The sequence below is a fragment of the Hippocampus guttulatus genome, chromosome 11 (genome assembly GCF_054856545.1).
Source record: "Hippocampus guttulatus isolate MCC_2025c chromosome 11, RoL_Hgut_1.0, whole genome shotgun sequence".
NCBI classification, from domain to species: Eukaryota; Metazoa; Chordata; class Actinopteri; order Syngnathiformes; family Syngnathidae; genus Hippocampus; species Hippocampus guttulatus.
Genome location: NC_141271.1, coordinates 14,944,914 through 14,958,304, shown reverse-complemented (window position 1 = coordinate 14,958,304; position 13,391 = coordinate 14,944,914). Strand labels below are relative to the sequence as shown.

At 43.4% G+C, this 13,391-nt stretch overlaps 1 protein-coding gene and 1 long non-coding RNA gene across 4 annotated transcripts in view; one reads left to right on the top strand and one right to left on the bottom strand.

The window, feature by feature from the left end:
• The window catches only part of LOC147198286 (uncharacterized), a 37,127-nt gene extending 28,858 nt beyond the window's left edge, over positions 1 to 8,269 (top strand). For both annotated transcript variants that reach the window (XR_015102371.1, XR_015102370.1), the window contains one exon: positions 7,890 to 8,269. This is a non-coding gene — a long non-coding RNA (uncharacterized LOC147198286). The remainder of the gene's footprint in view (positions 1 to 7,889) is intronic.
• Positions 8,270 to 9,997: 1,728 nt separating this feature from the next.
• Positions 9,998 to 12,051, bottom strand: trim13 (tripartite motif containing 13). 2 transcript variants are annotated; one of them, XR_015102295.1, is made up of 2 exons: positions 10,459 to 11,984; positions 9,998 to 10,304 (listed from the first exon to the last, which is right to left on the bottom strand). XR_015102295.1 is itself a non-coding variant. In XM_086124017.1 (2 exons), exon 2 carries the CDS (start codon positions 11,666 to 11,668, stop codon positions 10,523 to 10,525), a length of 1,146 nt encoding a protein of 381 aa, XP_085980143.1. In that variant the 5' UTR covers positions 11,669 to 11,677; positions 11,993 to 12,051; the 3' UTR covers positions 10,373 to 10,522. The 2 variants fall into 2 exon arrangements, 1 of the variants encoding a protein (XP_085980143.1); XM_086124017.1 differs by lacking the exon at positions 9,998 to 10,304 and adding an exon at positions 11,993 to 12,051 and having other exon boundaries at positions 10,373 to 11,677.
• Between the last annotated feature and the right edge of the window lie 1,340 nt (positions 12,052 to 13,391).

Genomic DNA, 13,391 nt, shown 5'->3' with positions numbered 1-13,391 from the left:
AGTTGATAAATAATGAGCCAATCCATGGTGGATCATATTTACTTCTGTAAGCACTGCCGTGGATCGTCTTCCCACCCCCATTTCACTCGATGTCACGTGCGTGTCACATCACGGACACGGTTAACATTAGAAGACGCGTTTTATTTTTGAAGAATCCATCTCACAACTTATTCAAAGTATCAGCCGTAGCTCATCCAATGTTTTTTTTTTTTTTTTGAGTTGGTGGCAGCAAACAGCAGATTTTTTTTCTTCAAAAAACGGTGTAGTGCGTTACTCTCCTTTCCAGTTGAGGTTTAAATATAAAACGAGAATTACACGTTGTATATTTAACAAAACCACATCACTTTCAAAAGTCCACATGCTAACACACAATGCAAAACGCCATCGACAGAGGAGCGAAAGTAGCATGGTAGCATCAATGGTGCAGTAGTTACAACCCAATGTATAATTGAACACAAATGGTGCAGCAGCACAGACAGTATAACCATACTTACATGTGTATTTATCTTCTGCAAAGAACAACTTTGACCACTGTACTTTGAAACTCTATCATTAATGTCTGTGGTATACGGTTCCCTGGTGGCCGAGACGCGCACGCACACACAAGAAGAAGCGCAATACCAATGAGCACCAAAGTATTAGATCGTCTTGCACAAACTGTTTGATTCTTGACATTCTATTTAATTGCTACTACCATATGTTTTCATTAATTACAGTACTGGGGAGTGATGTTTCTGCTCTTTTTTAAAAAATGTGATACCAAAAAAAAATATTGGCGTATTTTCAACAGCTGGAATGGATTGCTTTTTCTATTTGTTCCAATGGTGAGAGAAAAGTTAACATTGTTTTGAGTTATGAACGTGGTCACGGAATAAATTAAGCTTTTAAATCAAGACACCACTGTAGGGGATATTTATCGGACAGATATGATGAATATTTGAATGGTGAATTTGCCAAAATTAACACACTGCATAAATCACTGACAGTAGGGCTGTGCTTTTATGGGAAAAAAATAATTTTGATTGATACAGCAATCTTGATTAATAAACACGTATATTAAAATAATTGACAAAAAGCTGTCAATTTGTACTGTAATCCAATGTCGATTAAATCCACAGGATTATTGTATCTAACACCAAAGGTAAAAAGTGCAGTTAAAACAGAAAGGGAACTTTTTGTCGGGGTTGACCGCCGAGGCTCTCGTAGAGACTTCAGCTGGTTGTACGTGTACACTCTATAAATTTTTTTTCCAGTTGCCACATCGTGAAATTTGGGTGCACCATAGAGTCCTGATCAGTTGGAACTGCAGCTGCCAGCATCAAGCGGTGCATTCGAAAATAGGCTCTTAGCCCGCACTGTTTCACTCCAACCGTTTGGAAATTCAGTGGATTGCTCAAATTTGCCGTTCGGAAATTCCCAGTGCACCAAAAACGGAGGGCCAGTCTCCGTTGAGTGGTGCGCCAGTGTGTCAAGTAACATATGAAACCATTTCATGCACGGGCTGCTGATTGGTTGTGAACATAGGTTGTTTTCTGAAATTGCGAGGAGCGGCGCACACTCTGGCTCTCCGATCACACACTCAGAGTAGTGCACTGGCGTGAGGGCAAATTTCTGAATGCGCCCAAAGTGTGCAGTAATTTTCGCCGATTAAACTCCCTTTGAAAAGAGTTGCGTGATATACAGTGCATACATGTGAGTATGTATGTACAGTATGTATATCGTTTTTAATTAGCAATTGAAACTGACTTGCGATTGGCTGGCAACCGGTTCAGGGTGTCCCCTGCCTACTGCCCGAAGACTGCTGGGATAGGTTCCAGCACCCCCCCCCCCCCCCCCCCCCCCGCGACCCTAGTGAGGATTAAGCGGTTTGGAAAATGGATGGATGAAACTGACTTAAGAATGTCGTTTTGATGTAAGTGGGAACAGTTCCGCTTTCAGTCGGAAGTCATATGTCACACCCCCACTAGCTGCCACGTATAACTTGAAAATAAAGGCGCACCGATGTCCGTGTGCGACTAAATTTGGGAAAATCTATTTAGAGGTTAGCCTCCTCACCATGTTGGCAGCATGTGACCGTCATGAATAGGGTCGCTACGGTTAGTTTGACATATACACCAAACAGACGGGTATCTGAGGCAGAATTATGGTTAAATCAAGTTATCAAAATCAAATGATTAAAATAATCGTTTGTTAGCAGCTCTAAAAAATTTTTTTTTAATTGCAGCGAATATACTGGTATATGCATATATAATTATACATCAGGGGCGGGGCTGATATTGTACAAATGCATTGTCTTCATACTAGTTTTTATTTACACATAAAAACTAGTATGAGTGTGTGTGTGTATATATATATATATATATGTGTGTGTGTGTGTGTATAATATAGTTTGTTTTTTTTTACCCCAATCTCATTCTTCTCAGGGCATCTTTTTGGTCTGTACCATGGAGGTCAGCTTTACAGAGGCCACCTTTACATTATAGATATCTACCACGATAGATGTTGATATCGGTCAAGTTGACGTGAGTAACGGCTTTGCCGCATTGCTTTAATCTGCGTGAAAGTATGTCTTTGTTTGAGTCGACTTGTGAAAGTTGTATGTGTGTGTAAACGAACAGCAATCGTTTCACGTGCTTTGAAGCACTGCCAGTGAGCTTGGGTTTTCATCACCTCTGGTTTGTTTGCGGAAGAACTACTTCACCGATAACTTTTCTCGGATGTGGGGCATGGAGTGCAAACCGGGAGAAATCTCCTCCACCCCATCGTAGTCAGAACAACAACAACATTTTTTATCATTCAATTTGTGTATTCATCGATTGAGTCGTGACTTGTTGGGCCGGTTGTTACATTCCATCGTGTTGGCTAAAATGTCAGAAGCTGCAGTTTGTAATAAGTGCTATTATTATTTTTTTTTTAATTGTCCGTAAATATTTAACTTTGTTGATAAGTGTATTGTGTAGGGCATCGTTTGAATTTCAACAATTCCTCACTTTAATTCCATTTTCCAAATTATTCTCAATTTTGATTCTTTTAGGCAGAAGGGTAAAAAAAATGTTTGCATGGTTTAAGACTAGGGGTATCCAAACTCCAGCCATCAATTATGGGTGACCGACAGTATAGATGTAAATAATCATTTGATATGACCCATGTCATTTGGCTACACTAGGTGGCGAGACCGGGAAAATTAAGTTTGTTTTCACCTCTCACTTCTTGAAAAATCATCGACTGTCAGCTTCTTTTATTATTATTAACATCATCATTATCTGGCTGTTTTTAATGTTATGATTATACCGTGTACCTAAAAATAAACATTGCAGTTTTGCATATCTTGCGTTCGTGTCTTTAAAAAAAAATAGTACACTGAATTTCTCATCGGTTTATTTTTAACCAGTATTAATATCAACCTGAACTTTGAATTTTCATTCATTAGAGAGTTTCATTTTCAAGCCGATATAAATTTACGGGCGTCTAAATGGGTGTTCACAAGTTGTCCCCTGATTTAGCCTGTAGAATGCCAGCTGTACGCTAATGTTAGCTGGTGAGTTACATTTGAGTTTACTCACCATTTACTTGTGAGATGCCTCACTTTTGATGATAGACACATTTTTATCTTTATAACTCACACGCCGTTCAGTTCTACATGTCGTGCAAGCTCCTTTGCACAGTGTCATCATATTCAGAGTTTGTCCTGGCTCAAATTAAGGTACCACCCTGACCATGCGCCATGACGTGCGTGTATTCTGTAAATTCAACTGACCCACTTTCTTTGACCGGAAACATACTTTAAATTAAGAGTTCCAATCTGACCTATTATCATATTAAAGCATTTGTTTATTAAAACTTGCACAGGAGAATGATGGACTCATAGCTTATGTGATGGGGCCACTTTTGTTTGAGAGACACTCTTACATTATCTTTCAGCAGTCTTCAAGCGCTCTGTGGGCCATGTCCACCTGTGCTGCAATAGCATGCTGCGGTGTCCTCCCTTGAAGAAAAAAAAATCTTAAACTATCTATCCATCCAGCGGCCTGGTAGTCCAGTGGTTAGCACGTCGACTTCACAGTGCAGAGGTACCGGGTTCAAAATATAGCTCCGGCCTCCCTGTGTGGAGTTTGCATGTTCTCCCCGGGCCTGCGTGCGTTTTCTCCGGGTACTCCGGTTTCCTCCCACATTCCAAAAACATGCGTGGCAGGCTGATTGAACGCTCTAAATTGTCCCTAGGTGTGAATGTGAGCGTGGATGGTTGTTCGTCTCTCTGTGCCCTGCGATTGGCTGGCAACCGATTCAGGGTGTCCCCCGCCTACTGCCCGAAGACAGCTGGGATAGAAGACACCCCCCGCGACCCTAGTGAGGATCGAGCGGTTCGGAAAATGGGTGGGTGGATAGATATCCATCCATCCATTTTCCGATCTGCTTACCCACGCGGGGGGTGCTGGAGCCTATCCCGACTGTCTTCGGACAGTAGGCAGGCGACACCCTGAACAGGTTGCCAGCCAATCACAGGGCACGCATAGACAAACAACCATCCACACTCACACCGAGGGACAATGTAGAGTGTTCCATTAAACTGCCACGCATGTTTTTTGGAAAGTGGGAGGAAACCTAAGTACCCGGAGAAAACCCCCGCAGGCACGGGGAGAACATGCAAACTCCACACAGGAAGGCCGGAGCCGGAATCAAACGCTGCGCCTCTGCACTGTGAGGCTGACGTGCTAACCAGTCGATCATATATACAGTATGTATATACAGTATATAAAGTGTTTACATTTGTATGATGCCATGCATGAAAGTGGGTCACACTCCCAACCATGTTTTTTTCCACGTTTTGAATTGTATAACCAGAGAAGTGAAATCCCCACAAAAAAGAAAAAATATATATTTTAACTATATGAATCCCCATGTCAGTGATGTAATGACAAATTTTCACAATTTTGCCATCATTAAACTTTCCTTCCTTTCCCCCCATGACGTGGTGAAAACAAGCAAAGTCGGCCCCACTTGCTCCGGGCAACGATGTCGTATAACGTCGGTGTCACCGCCCCGCCGAGTAAGTGCGGAGGGTTACTTGACCCTTGAACTGCGGGGTCAGGTGACTCTTTGAGGCCATTGAGTGGCGAGCAGACGCTGTAGTAAATGGCTTAAAAGGGCTCTGCCTCAAAGGCTGACAAGTCTGGACATGCTTCCTGAAAAGGCTGGCGGGGAGAAATTAGGGAGAGGTTCTAGTTCATAATGGCAATGCTCCTCTGGGATTTAAAAAGAAATTAACTGAGAAAGTGCACATCTTTTTTTCCAGACTCATCATCCTGACTTAGTCTGTTAAGGCTCTCTTCTTTTCGTGATATCTATGACATGGAAAATAGTAGAAGAGGGAGGCAAGTAGCTGTACCTCTTACCTGATGGAATTGCACAGCATAGTGGAACCTTGAAAGTGGAACATATTTCTTCCCATAGGAAACGATGTAAAGGAAATTCATTTGTTCCATACGCAAGACCATCATAAAGCCTTTAACTGTACGAACAAAATGTTAAGGGAGAGTTTACCATGCAAGTCTAAAGAGACGTTAACCACAGGATTGTCAAGCTGAAATAAAGTAAAACTACTCACCCTTTGACCGACACGGACTGGTGAGGGAACAGGGTGGCTGCCAAAAATGGACCAACGGTGCTTTCCGCATCCCTCCTCTCCCCTGTTAACTGACACACTTCGGAAACAGGATGTTCTGATGACACAAGGAAACGTACAGTGGTACCTCTACTTACGAACGTCTCTTCATACAAAATTTTCAAGTTACGAAACGCCTCAACAGAAAAATATTGCCTCTTGTTACGAAAAGAAATTTCAAGAAACGAAAGGTAAACATACAGTATGGGCTGCTACTCGCAGCTCCGAGTTCCCTGAGCGCAGTATGCTTATAGCTGCTCTGCCATTGGCTATTACCGAGCATCATCCTGGCATCCCATTGGCTATTACCGAGCATCATCCTGGCATCCCATTGGCTAAGAGGGACCTCCACCGTATGTGCGTAGATAGATATGCGTTTATGCAGCGTCCTGTCATTTGCCCCTCGGGCCTGAGGCGTTCCGATGGTTTTACATAAATGTGAAATTACCCAGAAAAAGTGTTCGACAAAAGCAAACGTTCTTTACAAAACGCCAGGCAAAAACGATTTCGGAGGGAGAACATGAAATAAATAGGGCAACAAAACGATGACGCATTTAAAAGTTAACTGACCATCATTTTTATTCTCTATTTTTTTGTGGCTATTCGTGTTTTGGAATAAGCGGTTTTGCTTCCTTGTCAATGAAACATTCCACAGTCGGATGACATCATTTTTCCGCGCGTTGGCAAGTGATGTGTTGGCCAGAACATAGCCGATCTCTGTGAAGTCATATCGGCACACAAAATTGCATCTTCACTCCATAGGCAATTTTCACGGCGGGGAGCATTGGAGCCCCTGGCTTGTTGTTTTTCATTTTCCATCATGATGCCATTTAATTTATCTGGGCGACTAGCGTGCTTAATGTTGGACCCTGATCATTTCAGTCAAATGAGGCCAAACGTGTTTATCATTCACAAAGTTTTGCCACATTGACTAACAATGTGTGGGTGCGTGCGAAATAATTTCATTCACCGTACTTGAAAGTCGAAGTGTTGGATTGGCCTTGTATGCAGCTTTGTCTTTCTTGATGACGTGAGCAGTACGAATCCATTTGCGCTTGCCCTGCATTTGTGCGCTTCGGCAAGGATGATGTTATCAGGCTCGTTGAAAATGACGCTCTTCATTTTCGGTCCATTGAGACCTCTGCTGCTAACATCACAGCCTCACTCAATAGACAAACATCAAGTGCATGTCATGGCCTGAGGCTGTTTATTTACTCCGCGGTAGCGTACCGGGTGTTTTTTTCAGAGGTGGGGTTTATTTGTATGACTGAATAGGTACATCCCACCACTTCATTTTTTTGCGGGGGGGGAACAAAACATTTGATCAGCAGCTCTCCCTCCAACTGTGAACTGCAGCGTAACAGATGCCATGCGCATTGTGACACACAGGATAAATCCAATGCTTGTCACAATGACTCAGCCAGAACTCAATCCATCATGAACACCAGTGTCCTGGTTCTTGGCAAGCGTGCACTTTCCCGTGGGATGTTTCGGTCGTGGCGCCAAGTGATCCTTGACAAATAAAATCTATGCTGATGCAAGGTCATGTTGTAATTAATAATTACAGGAAAACGTTTGTGATATTTTAGGATGCCGATTGACTCCCTGCTTTCTTAAACATTTTTTACCATTGAAAATAGATTGGGTCAACTTGTCACCCCCCAAAAAAACAAAACAAAAAGAAGACATTATATGGGCACGGTTCTCAGGAGCATTTTAACAGTCTGTTAAAAAAAATTGACATTTAAAAAATACCGTTGTGGCACGAGTGTAAAGAAGTCGACCTTGATAAAATGCCAAAATAAAACCACAATATTTTTTAACTTAAATGCACGTTGTGAGAACAACAATTGACATTGTTGGTCCCTGTAGTGAGGTAAAAAGCCACAATTAATTCAAAGCCCAAAGCCAAACCACTTTTTTTTCATGTTAGACAAGGCTATGGTCTGAATAAATGAAGCTCCTTCCCTCACTTCAACATAGTTGTTTGACGCAGGATGGCATCAAAGCAATCTTTTTCTTCCGTTAGACTCAAGTTTGACAACGGTGGCAATCGCGTGAGTATTTCTGCAAATAAATGGCAGAAGGGTCCTCAGAAATTTGCGAAGGCTGAGTTGCGAATATACAAAGCGAGTTCACTACGCCGTCCCGTGCAAAATCTGAACTTTTCTGATACTTTGGCCAAGTATTTTGTCACTGATGTCGTTTTTGCCATTGTGTGTTTCAGGCTGACACACGTGACGAGAGGACCCAAGCGCGTCCACCAGATAAATGACTGTTGTGGCAGTGCCGTAGCAGCACGGAATGGTTTGTGGGTTACACTGAGATGCAGGCCATACCGTGCTGCCACAGTGAAGCCCGACCCGCTCTTCCCGACGCCAGCCCGCCCGTCGCTCCACTCCCTCACTTGTAGCGTATAGGCACAGGTCACTTGACTGTAGCAGCACGTAAATATTGGAGTGGACTCTCTCAGCCGAAGCCTCCAGTATTGATCGTGCTGCTGAAGCAAAGATGACCACTCGCTCACAAACGCATCCACCAGAGTAACCCTTTTGTAAAAAAAAACGTATTCATGTTTCCATGAATAAACATGCTGGATAAATACGATTTTGTCTGTCTTGTCATATTTTTGCTCCCAATCAAAAACATTCCACCTCTGACAAATAGATGCCTTTTTTTTAACTGTTCTGTTTGTCATTCATGTTCTCAATTTCAATTCATGTTCTCATGAATGACAAACATGAACAGCGAAGCCCATTTGAAATTTGTTGCTCAACAAAAAAGCAGAATATAAACAATACCTTTGCATTGCCGTGTTTGAAACCAGAGATAATTTAGATAATAGTCACCTTATCTCGTTTGAAACTTGCTATCAAATTGTGCTATACCACAAACATTATTTAATATTCCAAAATGCGCCCGGCCTAAGAGTCCTGCATTCGAGTGAATAACTCCATTGTTGGAGGAAATACAGCACAAACCTGAATCAAGGGGGTCTTACCTGCTTGCATTTTTGGCTCTCAGTCCAAAGTTTGGGAAACACTCACATCATTTTAGGTTCATTCCGTTTTTCGCATTTAGCATGAAAATGTGACAGTTTTGCAAATGAACTCGTGAAGGAACTGTTGACGTAACTTGCAACTCACAAATTCTCATAACACGTCATAGGGAACGTTTGAGCACTGAAGCATTTTTTTCATACATTTAGGAGGAGATAAAACCCTGAAATGCCCCCCAGTGAGCTAAAACTTCCCCCTGCCCGCATTAGAACGATCTAAACGCCCCGTTTTCGCATTTTTATGCAGAACTTGCTTTTGAGTTTGTATTGCCTCGGATTGAGTTTTTGTGCTTCTTTTACATTTGTTTTATGATTTTATTTCACGCTCATTAAATACAGTCAATTCGTTAATTGTAAGTGCTCGCCAGTAGTTTTCTTTTCAATTGCGTGACATCCTTTTGCCGCAATCGTCTTTTCCTCTACAAGGTGGGACCACTTTTATCTTTTTCGAACTAATGTGAGAAGAAGAATAATTAAAGTAACCACATTTTTCGTGATGATGAGCACAAGCAGGGAATTGCACGTGTTTTTATGCATTTTTCAGCTGAACGGGCCTCACGTTTTGGCCTTTTAAAAAAATGCAATTTATAGAATTGCTCTACCCGAGATTTTATTTTTTCGTATTTCTTCTAAATTAGTTGTGTCGGCCTATATTTTTTTCGTTGTTGTTAATGTCATTTTAAAGGTCACGTGCTTTAAAATGCACTTACCCTGCACTTATAATCTGCAATTTAGATATCGCACTGCCATTTTAAAATTTGGCCTGTTCAAGAAAGAAATAAGATGTGTGCTAACTACATGTATGCATTGTAAAACGTTATTTTATATGATAAGGCACAGCAGGCGGTGATTCGTAATGCGGGGGGAAAATGTTGTGGGGTTTTTTTTGGGGGGGGGGCTGCGGGGAATTTACATGCGCTGTAATTCGTGCAGTGTATTATTTAAATAGTGATGTTATCTGTAAAAAGTAGTTCTTTTAAATGGTTAACGTTTCTATTACATAACGATGTGTATTGTGCACCATGCGGTTATGCATGTTTGTTTTTAGGGACAAAAATGGCAAACCATAAATCTACATTGTTTAATGTGTATTATAGTTAGAGACCCGCTAGAGTATGAAATATTCATGTAAACGCGATGCGTGTATTTTCACGATATAATTGCATCAGCAACATATATATATATATATACAGTATATATATATACACGTGTATGTTATGTCTGTGTGTGTGAGAGAGAGTGTGTGCGCGTCACTGCTGACATCACTTAACTCAGGCTGTTTTTGGAAATATATTTTCGGCAAAACCACGTCCACATAATTGATAAACAATATTGCATTACATAACATTTACAGATATGTTTTGTCATTTGTTCACACATGACAAGCCCTCCAAATAAATAATGCATGACCAAGTAGGCCAGCTAATTTTTCATCATTTGTAATATTTTTCTCTTTCTAAATGAGTGACAATTCTATTGAATTTTTTTTGTTAGTTTTGAATTTTGAGGAAGAAAGCTGCCTTTTTCTGCGATCCTTTTTTTCAAGCAGGCCTTGTTATGAAACGACTGTCACCTTGAAGAGACCTGACAGGATAAAGACAGATTTTCATCAAATGTAGCATCCAATTTAATTCAAACAAGCATAGAAAACGTGTGATCGTCTGTTTTTATTTGGCAAAACCTTAAAGAAAAGGAAAACGAGATATTTAATGAGGTTGTGTATAAGAAATTCAGGTACCCATTTTGCATCCAGGCTGCAGAATTTAAAGGTGGTCCGGAAGAAGAAATGCTATTTCCTTCCCTTATATCAACGTACAGCTGCCAAGGTACGTGACAGCGGAGTCTATGAAGTTGCCCACGACCTGCGTGGACGCCCCGGTCACCTCCCACAGATGCTCCCGGGCTGCTGCCGCCACCGTCTCAGGCACCACAAGGAGCAGCGTCGACGGCGCCAAGAGGAGACCCCACGCCAGGACGACCAGGGTGAGCCACCGGGTTGACCAGCGTGATCTCCCAACCGCCGCCTCTTCCCTCTCGTGGGGGACCGTCATCTTATCGACGTCACCCAGCCTCACCGCGTCCCATTTTTTGACGTCGAGGCCGGCGTCTTCTGGATGTGTGCGAGCGGGAGGCGTCTCTTCCTTCTTCTTCTCCCCCTGCTCCTTCAGGGCCGCCAGCGTTTGTCGGAAGTCGTGCATGTGCTCCAGAAAGCCGAGCGGCTCTGTGACGCCGCGGAACGCCTCGGCAGCGGTCAGCGCGCTACTCTGGCGGTCAAGCGTGTCGCGCAGCCGCGTCATCTCCGGGTCATACGCCTGCATAACGGCCAGCCTGTGCGTCTCGAAGTCGCACAGGATCTCGCTCTTCTTGCTCTCCAGCGCGGCCACCAACTTGTCGAAGTAGTCACTCGCCCGTTCTGCGTCGTCGTTGACCGCCTGGAGTGCCCGCTTCTTGGCTGCTCGCAGCGTCTCCAGACGGGCGAGGGCACCCGCGCTCGGCCAGCCCTCGGCGCCGCGTAGCAGTTCTTCGAAGGCGCGCCGCTCCCGCTCGTACGCCTCCTCCAGGGAGCAGAAGTGGTGGCCCCTGTGATCTTCGGCCGTCGCGCAGCAGCCGCAAATGAGCCTCAGGTCCGTGGCGCAGAACATGTTGAGCGGCTGCCCCGTGTGGTGGGCGCACACGCCCGTCTTGGGCGCCACTTTGAGCCGGGCATACTTCTCCACGATGCCGCGAAGGGAGTAGTTGACTTGTAGGCTGTTGGCGCCGTTGTGCGGGCTCTCCTTGCGGCACGTTGGGCACCTGAACGGCGACCTGGAAAAAGACAAGCCCCGGGGGGGCTCCAGGAGAGCCTCGAGGCACTTCCGACAGAAGCTGTGCGAGCAGAGGAGGACGCGGGGGTCCTCGAAGAGACCGCAGCAGATCGGGCACGTCAGCTCCTCTTCCAGCTGCTCCATGTGGGTCTCCTGTCAACACACACACCGAGGAGGAAAAAAAAAGTAGGTGTCACGTCGGAGCATCCTCGCCGAGGAACTCATTTGCATGGCGTGACATGTCACATCCGCGGGCACGATGTGGAACGCCACGTAACATTCGGTCAAATGAAGTTTGATAAATCAAAATGGATGCGCTTGTTATCAACCGAAAATGACGTCGAGTCCCGAAAAGCACCACCGTCAACGAACGCTCGCTGTCACGAAGCCCGCCCCGGTCTCCGTGACACATTTAGCTGTCGCATAGTAACAAGCGGGGTAAAAAAAAAAACCGACGCGCTTACTTACCAGCAGATAGGAAGACGTCCGCGCTACGACGCAATCATGGCGCGTGTTGCCAAGCAGACTTCATAACGTACTTCCGGGTTCAAGTTCAACCCTTTCAACACCGGGATCTGAAAATTAATTTAAAAAAACAAATTTGTCAATCGTCAAATAATGACCAAATACAAAGAAATTAATGTTTAAAATTGTGTACATTAACGTCTTATTTTTGACGGAAATGTACATGCAATTATACCCATTTTGCGTTTTTATCGATTAACACCTTTTAGTTGATGGTCCCTAGGTGACGTAGAGAGGCGAGAGGTGCTGTTGCCATGCAAAACACCATAGCGTGAAAAAACTGTCAACTTGGTTTTAAGCCCTGCTTGCGGGTCGTGCGCATTCTCATGCTGCCCTACTTATGTCACTCCGTGCGTGATAATGTGCTACATCGTGATGAAATATGCAAATTAAACCTAACAACACTTAAAGGCTCACCTGTCACAATATTGGTACGCCTTCTGCACCATGTAACCACAACAGCCGAATCCGAAAGAGAATGCATTCTTTATTGGAAATGTCCAATCAATGATTGTAGTCTAGCAATATGTTTAATATTGTGTATGTCCCTAGTATTGTGTTCCTCTCAAGCAGTTAAATAAGGTCACCAAATCATTGTAAACAGCTGTCAGCACAGTGCAATGCTCTAAAAGTAGAACCTCAGTTTTGATGCATAGACTGTACACTAGGTAAAGGTGTCAAATAGGCCTAGAAAGTAAAAACCCAGCCAAAGATTGGTTGTAGCCACAGGTGCTTCTCCTCCCGCCTTTGACATTAGGTGTATTGCACTTCATTCATGTAATTGCAACAATAGCTTTGACCAAATTCATACGCTGCATCCTCCAAAGAAATTTTTTAAAATCATTTTACGGAACTACATCAGCCGGGGGACAATGCACAAGTACACAGCCATTCCGATTAAAAGGTGTTCTTTGAAAGAACGTAGTTGCAGGAATTTTTTCATGAGATGGTATTCTGCCTTCCTGATATTGAGACATGGCTATTGTGTCACCCTGGGCACCTCACTGAAAAATTTCTGGCTCCGCCGTTGGATGTGTTGCAGATGTGCCATAGATACACCTTTTTTACAATACAATACAATACAATACTTTTGAGTTGTGGAGAAAAAGTTCATCTGTTCTATTAGATCAGCTACATTTTATTTGTCTCACAGACACTTTAAATGGTGATAGGTGTGTGCAAACTCTCATTTAATATGAGTTTGAAAATGATTGGTTAATTCTGAAGACAGCCACATCGCCACGTGTAAGAGGGAATGCGCAATTGTGCAAGCACATTATCCATTCTGGTGTTTTTTTTTAAATTTCTGTATATCACCCAGAAAAATGGTATTCGATCCGAG